Consider the following 20257-nt stretch of genomic DNA (forward strand, 5'->3'; position numbering starts at 1 on the left):
CATATTAGGAGACAAATATCAACATTTTAATGGAGGCTACATTATGTCATAAATGACATGCAGTGCTTTGGTGCATATAAAAAGTATGATTTGGAGAACTGAATTTAAAGTGAACGTGCAATACACAACTCTTCAGAACTGGACAATTCCTAGACATTGAGCTGGCAATTTATGTCCAAGGAACTGAATGCAACTTCCACATTCTGTAAAGAAGTTTAAATATACAGGTTTGTGGGGGTTTTTGGTGCTGAAAGTTTGATATTTCAAAGGAAATTTTTTTCCAATTGCTCATCACTATACATCAATATAATGCTATAAGCCATCACTTTTCATGGTATAAAGATGATAATACATTTTAAATTCTTTGATTAAGCCACTTGAGTAATGACAAAAAGATCGGACCTTTCCAAACATAAAAATAAAATGAATCAACATCTGTCATCTACAGAAATGGCACAAACGTCATTTAATGTGATCACATCAAACACCATCTATCATTCATCTGTAAATCCATTTCATCGTATCTAATCCAAAACTCTGTAAGTATTAAGAGCCAGCCTTGGAAAAAAACAGAGTATTTTAGCAACAATCTCTCACATGACAAATACAAGTATCTACAGCTTGGGTGGAAATTAAGCACAGAATTTATTTTAGATCAAAATTTAAACTTACGTTTTCATTTATGGAATTAAAAAATAGTATGTTCTTGTAGATTTAACTAAGAGGTATACAACAGAACTCAAACTTAAGGGGAGAGGTATAAGTAGCTGACTTACCTTATGTTTTTAAATTTCTGTTTGGTAAATCTATTCTTCCAAGAGCAGCCCTTTCAAAAACTACAATTTCAGTTCCAACGACAAAAAAATGAGATAACCTCTTCTGACATCTTTACAAAGTTACTAACATAATTTTGACAACAACGTTGTATTCTGAGCTGAGTAACAAAATCTGTATGACAAAAATGTAACAGATTTCTCATCTTGAAGGCATGCAGCATTCATATCCTTCTTGGAACTAGAAAACAAAACTAGGTCACATTACTACTAAACATATACTTAATATCTCTAAGGAAAGAAAGATTACTAATGCCATGACATTGCTAATTTAAAAAGTCTACTCACAAAATGGTCATTAAAATAATTTTGTTAACAACAATTTTTGTTAAAAAACATTAAAAACAGGCAATTTTTCAGCACTGAATCTATTCTTCACTTAATTAAAGAAAGCTCATCTTCAACTGAATATTCTTCTATGTGTTTCAGTTTCCTAAAGGCACCATCACCATAAAAAAGATGGAAAATATCTTCCCTATATTAATCCAACAAAAATATAAGATGACAGAAAACATGAAGATCATATCTGTAGAACTGCAAGGGAATGTATATCCCTTGGAAAACACTTGAATGAAAGGATACAAGTTTTGGTATAATGGGATTAATGATTTCAATGCACGGCTTGCATTTATAGCTGTTGCACGAACCATAATAGGAAGAATTTTTCCATTCACAATAGCACCATCAAAGAGTGGACCAAAAAATGGAACCTGAATAAAAAATTAAGAAATTCAACATAAAGCAAGATCTTAGCTGCAACAATTAGCAATCAACATTAACAATAGAGCACTCAAATATATCTTATTTTTTCCTCCTCATTGCTAGATAATCAGACCAGTTATTGTGCTCCATGACAGACCTTTTCTCTTGTGGAAATATACAGCCATATAGCTACTTGATATCCTTGGTAACAGATAACACTGTATTTGAAGAAAATTAAGCAACCAGCAACCATTTGAATACTACGTCTCATCAAAGCTTATTTACAACATTTGCTGCCAAAATCCTACGAGCAGTCATGCATATGATGTTTATGAGGTTGAAAGGCTAGATGACAATATTGTAGCTGGTAGTAAGCAAAAGGAATAATTATTCAAATTTTAAAGAATATTTATCCTGGCTTTAGATATAACATGCCCATAAGGACCATCACAATGTGCAACTGTCATACAATTACTGGTGGACTGACTCTCACTTTTCATTTTCTTTTCTTCTTCTATCTGTCCTTCTTCCTTTCTAAGGTGTCTATATAAATGGATTGTAAGCCGTTTACCGGACAAATCTGTGGTCAAAGTTTGGCCTCTTTGACCCTCACTGTAAAGCCTTATTTGTGAGATCAGTAGAAAACCCAGATGTTTAGTATAGGTAGCACCCAAAGGGTTTACAGAACAGATGGATCTTTACATTTGACATTACATACTTCTCAAATCAATCATCATTTTGCAATTTAAAAAAAAAAAAAAAAATTAAAACTCTATTAAGTATCTTCATTTCCTATATGCTTGAATAAAGTTCTGAAGCTGCTAGCATAAAGGATTTGAAGAAGAGCAAAGTTTATGTATCAGGTCAGAAAACAGAGCAGAGCGTACACCAAATATTCTTCCTGCTAAGATGAAACCAATGCTGCAGAAGAATTTTAGATCCCTGTATTATTTCTGCCATCAGCCATTTCACGTAGTTTTGAGAATACTGAAATCTGATGGAAGGTACTTCTTTTTTCACATACAAGAACCTCTTGTTGGACTAACAGCAATCCCTGTTCTCAGCAGTTTTATTTTTCCTTCTTAAACTGCACACTCCCTGTAATCCTACTCTTTGGACTTAAAGTAGTAAAAGTAAGAATATACTTACCAATTAAAAAAATAAGTAACCCAGTAATGACAAGACCATGTACTGGGTACCATTTCATGCCTATCATAAGGTAGAGGCAGTCATCATCTAGAGGGAATCCTATTTCTGTCATACCTGACTTATTAATATTAGTGCTTCTAGAAAGAATTTTAATATGTAAATTACAGAAATTCATGGCAAGTGACATCACACATGGAAATCATGCAGCACAAACACTCATGACTACTTTTACTCAGTCAGTGTTCGCTAACCTAAACCACTGTTTTAAGAACATCACAGACAATTTGAGGAACAGTCATCAGAAAGAATGCGTGTTCATATGCCTAACAGCTGAATGGCCTTGCTTTGCTGAATTAATCTCCAAAGTCTTGTGTGGAGTCAAGAGGAAAGTAAAAACTAGCTTTGGGAAAAAGAAAGGGGAATATGACATGGATGAAGCAAGCTGGAGCAGGCTATTATTCAGCTACCACAGTCACGTATCAGATTTGATAAAAAAGTTTGCCAAATTTATTTTAATATTTAAATGATTACGCAGAATATTCTAGCTTTGTTTTCAGTTTATGATGTTAGCAGATATGCTTGATAGGATCAGGCCTTTGCAATTTTAAGTTCCTGATTTTACTCACTAAGCATTGTATTCACTGAGCTCTTCCTACCACCACTGCACTTGTCGATGTTAAAGACACATCACCTTGTTGGATCAATCTATTATACCAAAAACTTGGATTCTAAATAAAACTCAGTTCATATTAAACATATGAAGGAAGCACAAAAGAAAAAAACCCCTTACCTCAGGCTTTTTCATGATCTGGATACTGAACATATGGTTTTTCATGGGATAGATAACTATAAGAACATCACCAAATTCTGTTGGAATTATTCCTCTTCTATAATCTCGAGTATGCTCTGACCAGACAATGTGTACTTCATCATTTCCTAAATGTCTTAGCTGGAAAAGCAGGGATAAAAACCCGTAAGTTTAAATATATTCTATAGTCATATGGCTATACTAAATAATCATATGTCAAGAGGAAAAACCCACTAAAAAGAAATGAAGGAAAATTAATAAAATAACCAAATTACACTATAGTTCTCTTACAATTTCAATGACAGTATTAGTTCACAGTATTGGTTCGTGCTATAGATTTTTACAGATTGGTGCCAACGTCTATTTAAATTAAATCAATATCTGTTTTCTGCTGAAAGATAAAATTTTGTTGATATTATGTCAAGAATGCAGAGTGATTCAATCTGATTTACTGAAATGCTCTCAAGATTGCTATCACTGACAGGCAGCGAATTAGTGAATTATATATGAACTTTTAAATTATATGAATAAACATTTGTTTAAAAGCTATGCATCTGAGCAGTCTTTACCCTCATCATTCTAGCCAAATCCCAAACTGGCTACTACAAACAAAAAGCTTTTAAAGGAGAATAGCTACTGCATTTTCCATAGTCCCTAGATTAACTAAACTAAATGCTCGTTTCCCATGAAACATGTATACCTTTGTAAAAATAACACCCCGTCCCCCAAAAAACAAAAAGGGGTCTTGATTTAGCTCAGAATGGCCAAATGGGTTCATCAAAATCAATACTGTATCTTCACTTGTAATCATATAACCAGATTAAGAAATATCTTGAACACTTTGGAATTATTTGCACTGAAGCTCCAAAATGCTCCTTCTGCTAAAGATTACCATCTGATAAACAAATGTTAACATCTCAGAGAGAGGCTTTACATATATTGATCAAATACATTCAGATTATTAAGCATGAGTTTCTTTCCAGTAAGGGCTATTTCTGAAAATTCATGTTGAATCTCATTTTTTCCTCCTTGTGCATCACCAATTATAGCTGACAATTGTCTTCACCCACAGTTTTCAGTTTGTTTGCACAGTTTAAGATAGGTAGAATTTGACAATCGCCTTGATATTATTCAAAGGGCAGCACTGTGAACTGCTGCTAGCAGGTAATACGCAGATAGTAATCTGAGCACTTACAAGAAGTTATTGTACATAAAAAGGCAACAATTTTCTGGACTCATTTTGAGAACATAACTGCACTTTAAATAAAAGCAAAACATATACACAGACATCAGAGAAATTTCATTGCAAGTATTCACTTGTTTATATTACAAACCCTCCTGGAATGCCATCTTCATCTTATCTGAAAGCTTATACCGGTTGTCAGCTGTAGACTTGGCTGGGGCTTTTTTTTTTTTTTTTTTTTTTTTTCTTAAGGAAAAAAATAAGCTGCCTCTGTTCTTCTCTGCTAGCTTTAAATTGTATCAGACTGAAAAACAGGGTTGTATTTCTGTAAGAAAAGGATTTTCTTCAGTGTTGGACTGGGCAAAGGACAGATGGCATCAATACTCTACATTTTGTCTGATGCTCAACAAGTCATTTGTTTTTCCTGGAGCAGATCATACATACATCTAATCTACAATGACTGCAGCTCCTTTGAAGTGAGCTGTTCTTGCCTCTTTTGTAGATGGCTGAATTATTTCGAACAACACTTAGTTAGGGATGCTCTTGTGTCAACTGTAAACCCAGCCCAACAAAAGAATTGGTTATAGTAACATTCACTATGCTGACTTTATTTGACTAGATTAGAAGAAAACCAGGCAGCATCCTGAATGACTGATGAGCAACATGCAAACTCCAGCTGCAGAAACCCTGGCTAACACTTAATAATGATGAACGTTGTAAAAGACAACTGACTGTGGAATTGTTCTGAGGGCCTGAACCTCTCCTACCTTCCTTGGTGAAGTGACAGTCAAACTATCTGTTGAAATATGACAATGGCAAAAGGGTATGAGGGACTGATGGGCCCAGACTTAGAGGCAAGTGAAAAGCTCAGGGAGGATGAGGCTACCTAATCAAAGAGAAAGCAAGAGGCAGATCAGTTTAGATATGAAATATTGTGGAGCATGAAAAAACTAAATGATCCTAGATTGAGGGATGACCGTCTGGTGCACTGACTGAACTGAACTCACTGAACTGACTGCCAAAAAGTAGAACTAGGACTGATATACCCATCACCGCACTGCACCATTCCTGAACTATTTACTAGAAGAATTAGCCTGCCTTTACTTACCATCTTTGGACTCAAAGGCAACAAACACACACTTAGAAACATGGGATGGTGACCACGCACATGCCAATAGACATGCACAGAGAGTTTAGATAGTGCAGCTTCTTGAGGGCATCACTGCCTCTGAATTTAATTTATCAAAGGTTGCCCCTGTGTACCTGTTATTGATACCTGCAGCTAATCAGACAGAACATCAGTTCTTGCACTTTTGTGAAAGCTACTCCGATGGAGCATCACTACTGATGCATGCTTTCACATCAGACTGACACTGGTTTTGGTGTGATAAAAATGTATTGTGTGGTTATTTCAGGAGGTGGACTACCGACAAGGGACACATATTTTTGCATGCCAAGTGTACTGAAGCCATTAGTGACTTTTCTCTCCAATTCCAAAGTTTGCTTTAAATCCCCACAGAGATGTGAGGGTACATTCCAGGCTAGAGCACTAACTCCTCCAGAGGAGAAGGAAAATGAATCAGATTATTCCAAGGAGTTCCAAGTCCTGTCAGGTGTATTTCACCTCATGATTACTACCAAGAATGGTTTGGCAAAGATCCAGTTTGAGTGAAGTGTAGAATGGCATCTCTGACATAACGACATCTTGACTGAAAGTCAAAATGAGATGGTACAAGTAGGTGGATGATGGTACAAACCATGAATGGTGGTTTATAACAAGATGTAAGCTATGATCAGTGCCTTGTTTCCATTACAGGATGTAGAAGACTGACAAAAATAGACAAGTTTGGGTGTTCCTGTAAGTTCTGGATAAGTCATTCTGTTCCTTTTGCAAGAGTAGATCAGAAGCTCTGACACTAACATAGTGCTCCTTATTGCTTCTTTCAGATGTCTTCACCTTGGTCAGCAAAGCTTATGAGAAAGCTTGAATGGTGGTAATTTGACTCATCAACACTTGAACCATGGAGGAGATCCAATACCTGAAATTGTATTGAAAGGCTTTCCAAGGTCTGCTAGATTTTGCATAAACTTTTTAGCAAGAAGAATTTCAGTTTTCCTTCCTCATTTTTCAGTTCCCTATTGAAGGACCTTGAAATTGAGCAGTGCTTCACAACAAACCTCTCCCGCAAGCACAGCAAGCATTTGGAGAATCCATAATTCACTGTAGTTGTTACACCATACGGCAGCCAGCGTCTGACCTCTTTCAACTTTAATCTGGATTCTTTATGTCTCTGTATTGAATTGGAAGCATCCTAGAATTCAGTGTCCTGGACACAAGTGGGACAAAGGTACTGAGCTACCTCTGCTCATTGAAACCTAAAGGACAGACAGCAAGATAGTCTCCCAAGAAAAAGCCGTGGTCCCAATGTTATCTAACAGAGTCAGATTTGGTGCACACAAAATGCACAGGTGCCAAGACTGGAACCTGTGTCAATGGTTACTCAAAACTCACCACCAGTTCACATCTTCACATTCATTTCCTGACCTTGTCTTCCTAAACTTACAACTTGGCATGTGCATAAATCACAGTAAGCAAAATAAAGTGCAAATCCTTATTAAAGATGAAAGGCACAGCAATAATATAAATAATAAAAATCTCTAAAATTATGTTATATTTCAAGTAACCAGTAATACAGTATAGCTGAAATACCTGAAATATAGGTTACACACCAATATTCTAAAATGCTAAATACTGTATAAGTGCAGATCAAACTACTCTAGAGAGTTTATTATCTAAGCATAAGGCAAGATACAAAATGGAGATGGACAAATGCAAAGAAACTGTAAAAAGGGGTTAAAGATTAGAAAAATGTCTTTTATAGCAGCATTCTTCAAAAATTGAAGTGTCAAGGCCAGAGAAAGGGAGGTTCAGCAATCAAAACAGCAGTTTAGGATGTAGTCAATAAATTTTAATTGTGTGTATGGAAAGGCTATGTTACAAGCAATGTTATGTAGAAAAAAGAACAGTCTTAAGCACAGACTGAATGCAAGAATCCGGAAAGTGGACGAAATTAAAGATAATTTCAGGCTATGGGCACAAGTGACAGGCACAATGGTCGTGTTATCCGTGGTGATCCTGAAAGGTGGCAATGAGAAAGAGATTAAGAGCTCTGTTTTAGCCATTTTAAACTTGAGCTGTCGGGAAGACAGCCCTGAGGAGATGTCAGACACAAACAGATTTTTTTAGGCTTGCTTTGAAACTCTACTCCATTAAAACAAATATATAAAAATGACCAACTGTTAGGTTACCTGAAATTTCAAATTTAACTCAAAATACTTTAAAATATTCTTACTCTATAGCCATCATCATGTGTCAGCTCTCCTAATACATTTATGTTAACTGAATACAAAAGAAACGTGAAATAAATATAACCAGGAGGGATGATCAAATCTAATTTTGATACATTAGTGTCATATGCTGTACATGTTACAATAGCAGCCAGACTTAATACTAAGCTGCAGGCTATACTGAAATTTCCAAATGGCAGATTGTTCTAAGTGATACCAAGTATAATTGAAGTAATAAACGATAGTAAAAGCAAAGCACACTGTCAGGAAGAATTTAAGTATTTACTTTTTAAAATTAAATGAGTTAGGTTTGGAAAGACAAGACAAGTGAAATAATGCAGGGCTCAATTTACAGAAAATTCCTTTTATTTATCTGTTGCATTAACCCTTGAACTCTTGCCAAAATTACTGTAATTTCTAATACCCACTTACCTAAAGGAGGGAGAAAAAAGGCTGCTATATTTTCTTATGATATAACAGCCAGCCCCAACTTTTTTCTTCTTCAAAAATGAAAGTGTTCATTATAAAAAGAACAGAAGGAGCAGAAACATCTGAAGTAATGGCTTAATGCAGCCACTTTTGCCCATTAAATGTAAGCAGCACTGCTGTCTACAGCATATGTATGCTGTAGTTGAATATTTCTCGAAACTTTGTTTCAAAAACTATGGTGTGTGTGGTGTGTTTTTTTTTTTTTTTTTAAAGGAACACCCTCATTTAATTGTAACTCTCAAAAAATACTGTACTAATAATTTACATCTATAAACCTTCAAGTTCCCAATACATGTTAATACCACAATAAAAATCCTAGATATAAATACTGGGAGCTATAAATATTTTATGTGGTTAGGACAATGTCACACATAACCTAGACTCATGTAATATACCCGAAGCCCAAGATGAATTAGTATTCCAATCATTAACAACACTACTACTTTCATTTACATATCTTGTGTATAATATTCTCACCTACAATGCCTTCACTCCTTTATGAGGCTAAGGAAGGAGAAGCTAGACAGGTGATAAGCTGTAGAGGCACATACATGAGATTTCTCACTCTGTGAACTGAGAGTCTTCACAGTTCCCGATGTTTTCTTTGCAAGTTTGCTCTTGAAAGGGTAGTGTAAATACTTTTTATCCTAACCTTTAATTCTAAGAAAAACAAAATGGCCTGCATTATCAGCATTAAATCGTTAATTTACTATTTGCGAACTAAATACTTATTCTATATATGCATTTCAATGTTAAGTTCCTTTACAAATTTAGAAGATTTTCATTTGTTTTCCCTGAATTCATGTCTTTTCTTTCCTTTGTTCACGTCTTCAGAAACAAATGCTTCAGAGGTATCCAAAACACTTAAAAGTTTTATTTACTATTCTGTAAGACTGATGGAAAATAAGTTTAAAATTGGCTTAGCCTCTGAAACAGGAGAATCTTGATTTTGCAGTGGCTCGACTGGCAGGAAGAAGTTTTGTTTTAATTTAATTTAATTTCCATTTATAAGATGAACCTATCATGCACCTCTAGGCACATTTACAATATAAAAAACAGCAGCAGTTCTAAGCCAACTGCTGCAAGTTTGCTTGTTTTTCTCCCATTGAATGTAATAGACAAAGAAAGCACACGAAAGACCTGTAGAGAAGCTCAAAACTCGAGTTTCTCCGGAGGTCATGAACAGTACATGCACTCAGAACAGCTACAACTGTTAGCACACACATGGCTCTCAAAAGATTCTGAGGTCCCCTATAGTGTGTGTGAGCTGGACAGCATCTCATAAAACACATTTGTTTTGCTGATGTGTTCAGTCTAAGCAGCATGAGTAGCTGTCGAACTAGTAAAAGAATTAAGCCTATTTTCCTACTCATGTCTCCTGATACCACTTGCTGGTTTCTCCCAAGACGCAAACTTCAGTTGATGCTTTTCTCAAGTTTGGGATGACTTTGATAGCATCGCTCTCCGGTGCTGGTTCCTTGATGTTTAATGTTTCTTCCCATGCAGTCTTTACTTGCTGAGCAGGGGCACTAAAAGCGTCTCTCACTCTATGTCCTTTACTGAGCCTATCTTCATTAAACATACATGAAATTAACACCTTTGAAAAGTGCCTCTATTAACATCAATTGAAATGGGCCAAAAGGTGTTAGAGAAGAGAGGAAAGACATAAAGGCAGGCTCAGAAGCCTCTGTTCATGGGGAAACTGGGCTTAAAATGAAGAACAAAAACTGCACACCAAGGAAAAACAGAAAGGAAAATTCCACAGAAATAAGGTAGCTTGATTAAACAGCCCATCAGTAGCTGAGCTACAAATCTAATCCCAATTTTTCAATACACCCTACATATCCATACAGGTCTCAAATATTCCAAATCACTGACAAGTGAGATAAAGGAGAGAAATAGGCCTGGGGCAAGCTGAAGTTGTTAGAAAGTCCAGCTGACACCATTTTCCCAAGCTAAATCACAGGAGGCCTGAAGCAGCACTAAACCTTGCCTGGCAGGAACAGCTATATGCAGATTCAGGGTGCTCCTGGAAATAGATATGTGTGCTCTGCTGAAGTCCGCAGCATTTCCAAATTATCAACCAATTTTCACTGTGACCCGTCTTCTCCCCGTCAACACTTTTTAATGTTCTACTTCAAAAAGATTATAAACAAACATTGTAAGGATAATTACATTTTGTGTTTTATAAAACCAAGTTTCTGTTTAAAAAACACAGAAGCCAGTCAACTTAGAAAAATATATGTATATATATACTGTTCTATACTAGAAGAATAGCAACCATTTTATTTTAAAATTAGTTATTTTTGCTATTAAAACACTTTTATAAATCATTACTCTGGCTCTACTTCACGAAATACAGAACAGAAAGGACCCAGCACCATAGGCATAAGAAAAAAACATTTTTTAATTTAAAAAAAACAACAAACAAACCAACTTCAGATGCGACAGTGAGAAGTTAGAACTCATAGTCAGTCTATAACAATAACAATATTTTTTTCTTCAAGTTGAACACAAAGAACAAAAAAGTCATTAATAATTGAAGCTTGCCAGAGGCATGGCTATTTCTCTCTTTACTAACTGTCTACTGTCTAATTTAATTACAAGTATTAAACTCCATGCTGAGGTCAACCAGCTTCAGTTCCTCCAATATTACACTTCAACCAGTGCTCATTAATGTGTCTACTGAATGGATTAGCACATCTGAGGATGTATGTACACAGGACGGGGGACAGTCTAATGATAGCCAATTGTTCATTTATAATAGGACATATGTTTGAGACTATAACTTATTATCACTAATGTGGAATTTATTAAATTCTAAAGAAAAAAATACCAATACAGCAAATAATTTTTTTCTTAATGTGGATATGAGAGATTGTATCACTGTTCAGCATCTGTGCCTGCTCCAAGATAAAACACCTTATATATAATAAACATTGTTGAACTCTTTATATTTTAAACTTTTTTAAAAGGAAAAATTATGTTAATAGCCAGCACATGACTTTTAAGTGAATAAAAATTAATCTTAGAAAGTACTCACTGCGTATTTATTAACTGGCATCTGACGCCTCAAAGTATTACAACATTATTCAGAGGCTTTTTCTTCCGCACAAACCATTACCTCCCTGCATTTTTCACTGCTATACATGTGATCCTGCCAACAGTTGCAATGATGGCAAAATTCCCCAGTATGGCGAAATTAGAAATTCGTAGAGAATAATTTATATGGCTTAACCTACTTCAGTAAAATACCAACTATTAGCAGGTAAGGTGATATGATGTTTTATGTTGGTTTTTTTTTTAGAAATAGTTATTGGATTTTCTTTGATTCTATTTTTTCTGGGTTTATTACCAAAATCTGTTAGTCAGAAACACCTACCTTTTTTGTTAAAGAGTCATCTGAATCGGAAGGCATTCTTGTTGACACATGGAACATTACTTCTACTGTCGAGGTAGCAAAATATGGAGTGGTCAGTCCAGTGCTTTTGTTTTTTTGCAGTCCTCCCATAAAGCCACAATGGTTTGTGAGATTTACCTAGAAGTAAATCCCAGGAAGCATTAGGAGAAAAAAAAAAATATCTGATGATAAATACATTCTTTACATTCTGAAATGCACTTTTAACTGATTTTTTAAAAGTGAATCTTCTTTTCACATTAGTATAATTATGCTTTTCTAAAAGAGTTCAGACTCGCTGGCTAGACTGGAGATCAACTGTAGTGCAGTGACATTCTATATTCCACAGTCATCACAGATGCTGCTGGAAAGATGAGGTTAGATAAAAGGAAAGGTTGTGTAAATTAATATTTACTGCATTGTTCTCTGATCAGTTGACCCTAGTCACTTACACGTGCTTTTTGAATTTTTAAAAATTCTGTGATACTACATCAGCCTTGACCTGAGCTCTGAAGAAACCCTGTGTGAGAGCCAGACAATTTTAAATTGTCTTGTTACCTTCCATATATTTTCTTGAGAAATTTTCATTCTGTGAATATGAAAAAAATCAGAGGAAACTAACTGATAATCCATAAATAAGTTTCTAAGTATTAGTTCAATGGGAAATAGTTTGGCACTGAAATAAATAAGCATGCTTAGTTGCTATTTCACTTTTATAACAGTGCCTGAAGAAAGCTGTACCTCAGAAGTGAATACATTTAATCTCTGCCTACATGGGATGTATTTGCTTTTCTGCTAATAAAGAATCCAGGTTAAGAGAATTAACCCACTAAAGAAGGATATTTGAAGACACTAGTGTGATGATTTTTTATTCTCCTGAAGAATCAGGAGTGCGGGAAATAAACATCTATGTTCATGACAGTCAGCAGACTTCTACCAGTTTTCCTCTGTTCCTGTGGAAAAGTCAGAGTCATTATCCACGTTGCTAATCTAGTAGTGCTCTTATATACCACAGGAGTAAGAAAAAGAACAAATAAGATGGATACTCATACGGACACTCCTGATGAAAACACCAGTCACAAGAAAACCTGCAGTTTCTTATGCAGCCATACAGGAGCAGGAGTGATTCCTGTGTTTCTGTGGGACAGTGCTGAGTTGAACTTTACAATGGAAGTTAATCCTGTGAGGTCAGAAAGAAAGGATGCAAAAAAGAAAACCCTCATAACAATATCTAACTAGTGAGTAAAGAGCTGCAGGTCCATACAGATGATGGAGTAACATCACAGTGTTTCTGACTGCTGGAAGAGATGTGACGAGGAGTATGTGAATGGATACATGCCTGCAGTGGAAGGCAGGAAGAAGGGAGCATGAGAGAAGCTGTACATTTGTATTTTTTGGATTCCTAAATTTGAGTGAATCTCAGATTTCAATGGATTTAACACTTCATAGGCCTGCAGGGAAATCAGGATGCCTCCTAATCAGTCCACAAAAGTCAAGTACAGGACTGCACACTAAAGAATCGTCTCTGCCTGCACAAACTTTCTTAAATTGAAAGATCTTAAAATTAAATAGCTAGTATTGCTAATGAAATTAAAACCAGAATTCTTCTCTACATCCTACTTGCAAACCAGTGTATTTCAGTACTTGTAATGCTAAAGAGTCAAAGACTGATAATATCTAAAGGGATCCGTAATTTTCTCTGTAAACAAATGTAGGATAAAAATGTTTTAATGAATACCTCCCAACCAAGACCAGCTACAAAATCCTCATAGGCTTGACTTCCCCCAGTATTGGTAAGAATGGAGTGTTTATCTTCTTGTCCCTCAGCAACATAGAACACTGCAATCTTGTGTGTCTCTCGGCTGTAAAACAGTGAATGGTCATTGCATGACACTGCCTTTACTAATATGAAACCAAAATATGCAAGCAGCACACACAGAGCATGGCTTTTAAAATACTGAAAAAGACAGTGGAAGTAAAGTATAACTACATGGCTTCTTTTTGAATACCTTCTATATTTCCATATTCCCATTCTGTTTTTTATAGTCTGGTCTTCTCTAGAGCCTAAAGTTTTGCTATATGTGAACAGCATTTACCCCTTTCATCACTTCTAAGACATAGGATGGTGCTGGCAGTACCAATTGCTGGACTTCTGAATTGAGCAAAACCTGTAACAGGCATTATCAACACTGCACTGCCCATTAACAACAGGGCCTTGTGAACGCTGTGACAAATGCAGCTTATGCAGCTGAATGAAGAATCTTTAAGTACTATAGTAATGCCTTCTGTTCACAGCTTGCTGTTAGACATTGGAGCAACTGACGGTGGTTTCTCATACTTGTAAAACCTCCACTGGATTCTATTTCAACTTCTACTGAAACAATTTAAAGGTTTTACTTCTAGCTACAACTCCAACTAGAATCCCATGTCTAACAGCAATACTAACAGCACTGGAAAACACCTGAACAATTAGCCAAAGCTCAAAATGTGGAAACTTTGATATATCAAAGTTTTAAAACTATTTCATGTTATGCATGCAAATGTTCATAATTTTAAGTTATTTTGAAGTTTGTTCTATCACATGATATTCTACTTGTAGAGTTTCACTCTACAAATAACACTAATGTAGCTTCAATATAACACCAATAATTACAATACCATGTAAAATATATGAATAATTTACAAAACTGTTTTAAAAAATAGTTCAACTCTCACATCTATGCAATTAGAGACATTTAAGTACAAGCACACTTAAAATAACTATGTAGGTGGCCATTAAAAGAATTTACCATTGTCTTGAGTCCAAATTTCTGAGTTCTCGAAGTAACTTCTCATTTTTCTTCAGGAGATGAAAGCTCCTTCTAAATAGAGAAATTTGTAACTCTTTTATTACCTGTTCACTGATGGCTATAGAACAGTACAAGAATGGTACAAGAATATTTCCAGGTCCATTCAAGAACAGTCAACAAATGCTTCTGCCTTTTCAATAGTCCTTTCTTATATAAAATATTAAGATATATTTTAAAAAAATATATGAGCAATTTTTTTTACTCCAGAAAATCTATATCTATTATAGCCCTGAGTACAACCTTTACTTCTTTCCACTTTCTTCTGTCAATCTATTGGATCCAACTGCAATCAATCTCTTCGCTACAGAAGAACAGACAGAACTCCCTCTGATGCATATATAAACTGTACACTTTACTAGGCCATAATATATATTCTTAGTGACAAAAGACACTCCCATCATCTACTGTCCTAAGGAGTTAGTGTATTAAAACCAGAGCTTTTGCTATTCTGAATTGCAGAAGAGAGCAGAACATAGCTCATTAGTCACCCAGACAGCTGTAACAAATTAAAGAAAAAGCAAAACAAATGTTAGAGCAAGAAAGGCACTTTTCATTTCTTTTAAACTGCTGAAGATGCTTCCCACAAAACACAGCAGAATTAGTTTAAGAGCAGTACTGTTCAAAACCAGACTGCCCTGAGGAATTAAAGACCCAAGTAAGAAGGGTTACAACATCCAAATTTTGTCTGATTCCAGTGATATCTCAGTGACGCAGATTATTTTTCTTTTACAGAACATACATTTCCCTTCATAGTAAGAAAATATTTCAATGCCTTTAATACGGAATTTGACAGCTATGTCAAAAGATTTCAGAAAGACCCTTAAATTCCAGGATGCTATTTTTGTACATATCCACATGTATAATGCATACACCTAACTACACCCCCGCAAAAATATAAACAGAGACGTTACTTTTGTAACCAAACAATAAACAATACCCAAACATTGCCAATGTTGAAATAAATAGTAGGGAATACGTCTTTCTCATTAGCTAACACAGATGCAATGCAAGCATGCTCTTAGCAGGCAAAGCAGCAGGACAATGTCCAGCAACACAACAGCTGAGAATATGACACTTTCAGAGACTCATTCTGGCATAGAAAGGTAATGATTTTTGCAGGAACATACATGGGAAGCAAAGAAAGCAAAAAAGACACCTTCTTTACCCATGGTAATGCCCCTTAGTACAGCTGGTGAAAGGATTATTAGAAAATATATTGCTCCTTCAATTCACCTTCCAACACTGTTCTAAGGAAAGAATATAAATAGCAATAAAGGCAACAGGTTCCTCCTTTCTGTCTCTCTAAATGATAAGTTGAAACACAGAAGAAAACTGCGATTTTCCCCTTAGCTGCACATGCCCTCTCCTCTTTTGTTGGCTGGCCTGGAGTATTTTTGACTTAACCTACTCTATGATCAACTATTATTACATGGTAAGAGTAGCACAATTCCTTAAAAGAAAGTTCTTAAATTGTGAGCCTTTTCCTTTTACCTTTTATCCCAAGAATTCATTCCCAGTATACTGAGAAGTAATCTGCAGTAGTAAAATGCTGACTGAGGCTTTTGTGAGGTTGGCTCATCCTGCTCCATAGCCCTCATATTTAAATCATTGAAATGCTTTTCAATAAACTCCCGCTCTTCTGTGTGCTGTTTCAGAATTGCATTGATGACATCATTCTCCTGCTTCTCTGAGATGCAGACTGGTTGAGGAGCAGGAATGTTGAGCGAGACACCAGTTCTCTGTAAGCATTCAGGGCTTGTAACACCTAAATACTGCAGAAGCTCATCAAGGGCATCTTCTTCATCCCTAATTGTATCCCATGTTGGTACAGTGTCTCTAAATTTCCTTTTTACTTGGAGCGTAATTCCATCCCTTGCAGAGACATCCTCCACATGCTCAAAAGCTGAAAGACCATCTTCTGGTTTATCTTGCTGAGATAATGAAAGTGCAAAAGACGTTTGTTGTGAAGATCCACATAAAGATGATGGTCCATACAAAATGGCTGAATCCCACGAGTATTTGCCAGATAGATCACGCACTATAATTCTAACATTTGAATTAGCAGATGCAAGTCCAGCAGACAGTCCTCCCCCAGGCATGTCGTCTTCTGCTTGGATTTGTATGCAGGACACCAGGGAAGTATTGTTTAACACAAAGAATTGAAGGTTTGGGTTCTCAAAAAGTTCAGGAGAAAGTTCAGGACTTTCACTGTATGGATTGTCATTGTTTTCACACACTTGACTGGTTAGCATAGCAGGACCTCCACTCATAGGATAGTGGCCTAAGTGGTTGACTAGATGTGTTATCACAGTACGAGCAGCAACAGAAATTAATCCTTGTTGCATGTGAGTTTTCACTGTGAGAGAAAGAACACCAGTTTTAAAAAAGTTCAGAAAACAACAATGAGATTTACATATTTCTTTTGGTCTCCTTCATGAGTTTTAAACAGAGAATGAGCACTGCAAGGTTAGGATACTTCCAACTCTGTAACGGAAAATATGTATTTTGATGAACACTAGTCTCTCATATAGCATGAAAAATAAATTGTAAGATAGTTAAAGAATCATCTTCATTATTTTACAGCCTACCATACCTCCTTTACCATAGCTTTGTAATGAGCATGGTTCTTCTAAAATACACAATTTCTTAACCTAGTGAAAATAAAACTTAAATTGCTGATGAAGTAGAGATCGTAATTGTGGTGTAAGAAGTCCATTTCCAACTGCAATGGGTTTTTATATTTATACACATCATTACATTGTGAAAAACAAAGGAACATAGATGCACAAAACCTCTAATCCGTCTTAATTTCCCCAGGGAGCATACAGCTGTAGGTTAGGTTGAGAATAATACTGGATGATTTTAAAGCACCAAATCAAAGACCAGGCTATCTATACTGAACACAATCTAACAGTAGCAAAACTTTCAAAGAGCAAATCTCATGCTCCAGCTGCATTTTAAGAAGTTTCAGGCTCGAAAAACTTGGAGGGAGAAAGTGAAGTTAATTGTGCCTATCTTAGGTGAAATTCATCTTGTGAGATGCGCTGGTACTTCAATATGGTTTTGCCACCTCTTTCTTTGTTGCATACCTTCCACTTGCATGCCACGTTACCTAAATTCACAAAATGAATTTCTTAATGTTTATACCACACCCTGCTAACCCAGTACTTTACTGTTATTGGACTCTTCTATCAAATCCACTCTACATTACCCATGAAGTACAAAGTTGGTCAAAGCGACCCTGTCAGGCAGACAACCCTCAACTGGCATAGGGTACCCACAATGGGATCAGTACAGCAAAGCACAGATTTCTGCAGCTTCTCTCTCTTGTAACAGGACCTGGATGCCCTGAATTTGGGATTCACAAAGGAAAGACAAACCAAGACTGTACTCCTCAGGACTACACCATATATTTTAAGCTATATTAAACACTGAAAACTGCTGCAATCACTTTTCACCTTCTTTCTCACCAAAAATCCATCAAACTAGAATGTTCTAAAACCATGTTACTTTTTTATTCAGTATTTACTGAGAAAATGTAACCTCTTGGACCTTTAAGTATGTTATAATTAACTCATCTCCCTTTATATTATGTATTTATATGCAATAAAAATTAATGTTTAATAAAGAAATTTATTTTTGAAGTTTAAGGGTTACTGGTTTAACTGGAAAGACAAAGACAAATTTTTAATGCATACTGACTGTCATGATAGAGCGCTAGTTTCTGAAGCACTGGATGCATTCTGCATCTGTAAAAATAAACAATTAGTATATATGTGCCTCTTTTTTCCCCCACAAGGTTTGGGTAAAGCATCTAAGAAACGTTTGGGATTCCAGTTCTTCTCTACCTTTAGGGAGCACTAGATCTGAACTGCAGAAAGGGAAACATTTCATCCAGTTAATAGATGGCAAAATCAACTTCGTTTTAACAGTATTCCAAAACTCAGATAAACTCAAATATTTTAATGAACTAAGGCTTTGAAAACAAATATAAACAAATTAGATACCATATTTTTATTATCTATAACCTTCGTGACATTTAAAATTTACAAACACAAAAACATTCAGTGAAGCTGAATTAAATGTCCAGATATTGACAGCATACAAGGAAATTAAGTTATAGTGCCATCTGCTGAAATATAAGAAGAAACTGTAAGCAAGTTTACACAAGACAAAGAGAAAATAAGTTGGATGCTTGAAGAATAATTTATCAGTGCAGTACTAACCAGCACCTGGACAATGCAAAAGCTGGCTCATCTTTGTCAGGGTATTTATGCCAAGCGTTCAGCACTTGCCACTGCACATGTAAGTAAGGTAATATTCTTCTCAGGTTTCTAGAAGCAAAGACATGTGAGCTTCCCAGCTACCTGAAGTCTCACACTGCGTAGGTTAAATGCCTTCGTTAAGTTCTGCTGAAAAACCTGAAGAAATGAGAGGGACCTGAAAGCATGTAAATTATTATTATTACTGTTCTGTGGAAAATCCTAAAGTTCTCAAACCTGACTATGGTTATATTGTGCCTGTGTGCATGAATTTAGTCCCTTAGGAACCGAAGGGACATATGGAAATGAAAGGTGATACAGTGATATAGAGTGGAACACTGAATTTAAATTTGGAAGGTCCATTCCAAGTCCTACCAACAGTCCTCCTCTGAAAATTTTGCTCTTGAAGAAATAAAAAAAAAAAAATTGGAATATAAATCTGTCATCACCTCTTTTATAAAATGAGAACAGTACTTCTCACTGAGTCTTCTCTCAGAATAAAATATTGTTGATCTAAAAATGACACAGAAAACTTAGATTAGAAGTATTGAGAAGCATAGTGAAAAGTAAGCTGTAAAATGTACCCTGTTATGTTGAAATAAAATAAAGCAATCTTGAAACATTTTTGCCACACAGCAGATCACTTTTTGGTGATGGTTTCCATTAGCAAAAAACCCCACCCAAAACCAGTAATGTTTTTTGAAATATGAGATTTTAAAATTAAATTAGCAGTTTAAAGGATACATATTAATAATTTCTTCCTAGAAGCACATCTCAGTCAGGGACAACTGGACATTCCATATATGAGAACTCTTAACATAACTATCTAAGCCATGCTCTTTGTTTCTGGAGGGCAGATCAAAATATGCAGTAACACAAGCCATCACAGCTTTACCACAAACTCTACAAACTGAGTCATATCATTACACATTAAAGCAGTCTAACTGACTGCTTTGCCAACCTGTCTTCCTCAGTGAACACATCTTTGCTCTCTTTACAATGGGAGATATAATTTTGCTTGGGCAATATAATTTATATGTGTACATGATCACTTGGTAATTTACTAGAACCATGTTACATTGGTTATTTTTCTCAGTCCCTGAAATTACCTCTTTTGTGGAAAGGTCCATCACCACCAATCTGTATCAGTGCATGAATGGAGGATTCCTGAATTTCCTGAAGTTGAGTTGTTAACTCTTGAGTTCAACTTTGGCTGAACAGCTTCTAAACAACTACA

At 35.7% G+C, this 20257-nt stretch overlaps 1 protein-coding gene across 16 annotated transcripts in view; it reads right to left on the minus strand.

The window, feature by feature from the left end:
* Positions 1 to 20257, minus strand: part of RALGAPA1 (Ral GTPase activating protein catalytic subunit alpha 1) — a 133451-nt gene that overhangs the window by 27843 nt on the left and 85351 nt on the right. For all 16 annotated transcript variants that reach the window (XM_042791125.1, XM_042791124.1, XM_042791123.1 and 13 more), the window contains 6 exons: positions 16250 to 17114; positions 14699 to 14770; positions 13648 to 13771; positions 11895 to 12050; positions 3475 to 3633; positions 1416 to 1543 (listed from right to left, as the gene is read on the minus strand). In XM_042791125.1, coding sequence (XP_042647059.1) covers positions 1416 to 1543; positions 3475 to 3633; positions 11895 to 12050; positions 13648 to 13771; positions 14699 to 14770; positions 16250 to 17114 — 1504 coding nt within the window. The remainder of the gene's footprint in view (positions 1 to 1415; positions 1544 to 3474; positions 3634 to 11894; positions 12051 to 13647; positions 13772 to 14698; positions 14771 to 16249; positions 17115 to 20257) is intronic.

This window comes from Tyto alba, unplaced genomic scaffold, assembly GCF_018691265.1.
Source record: "Tyto alba isolate M040663 unplaced genomic scaffold, T.alba_DEE_v4.0 Super-Scaffold_18, whole genome shotgun sequence".
Taxonomy (NCBI): domain Eukaryota; kingdom Metazoa; phylum Chordata; class Aves; order Strigiformes; family Tytonidae; genus Tyto; species Tyto alba.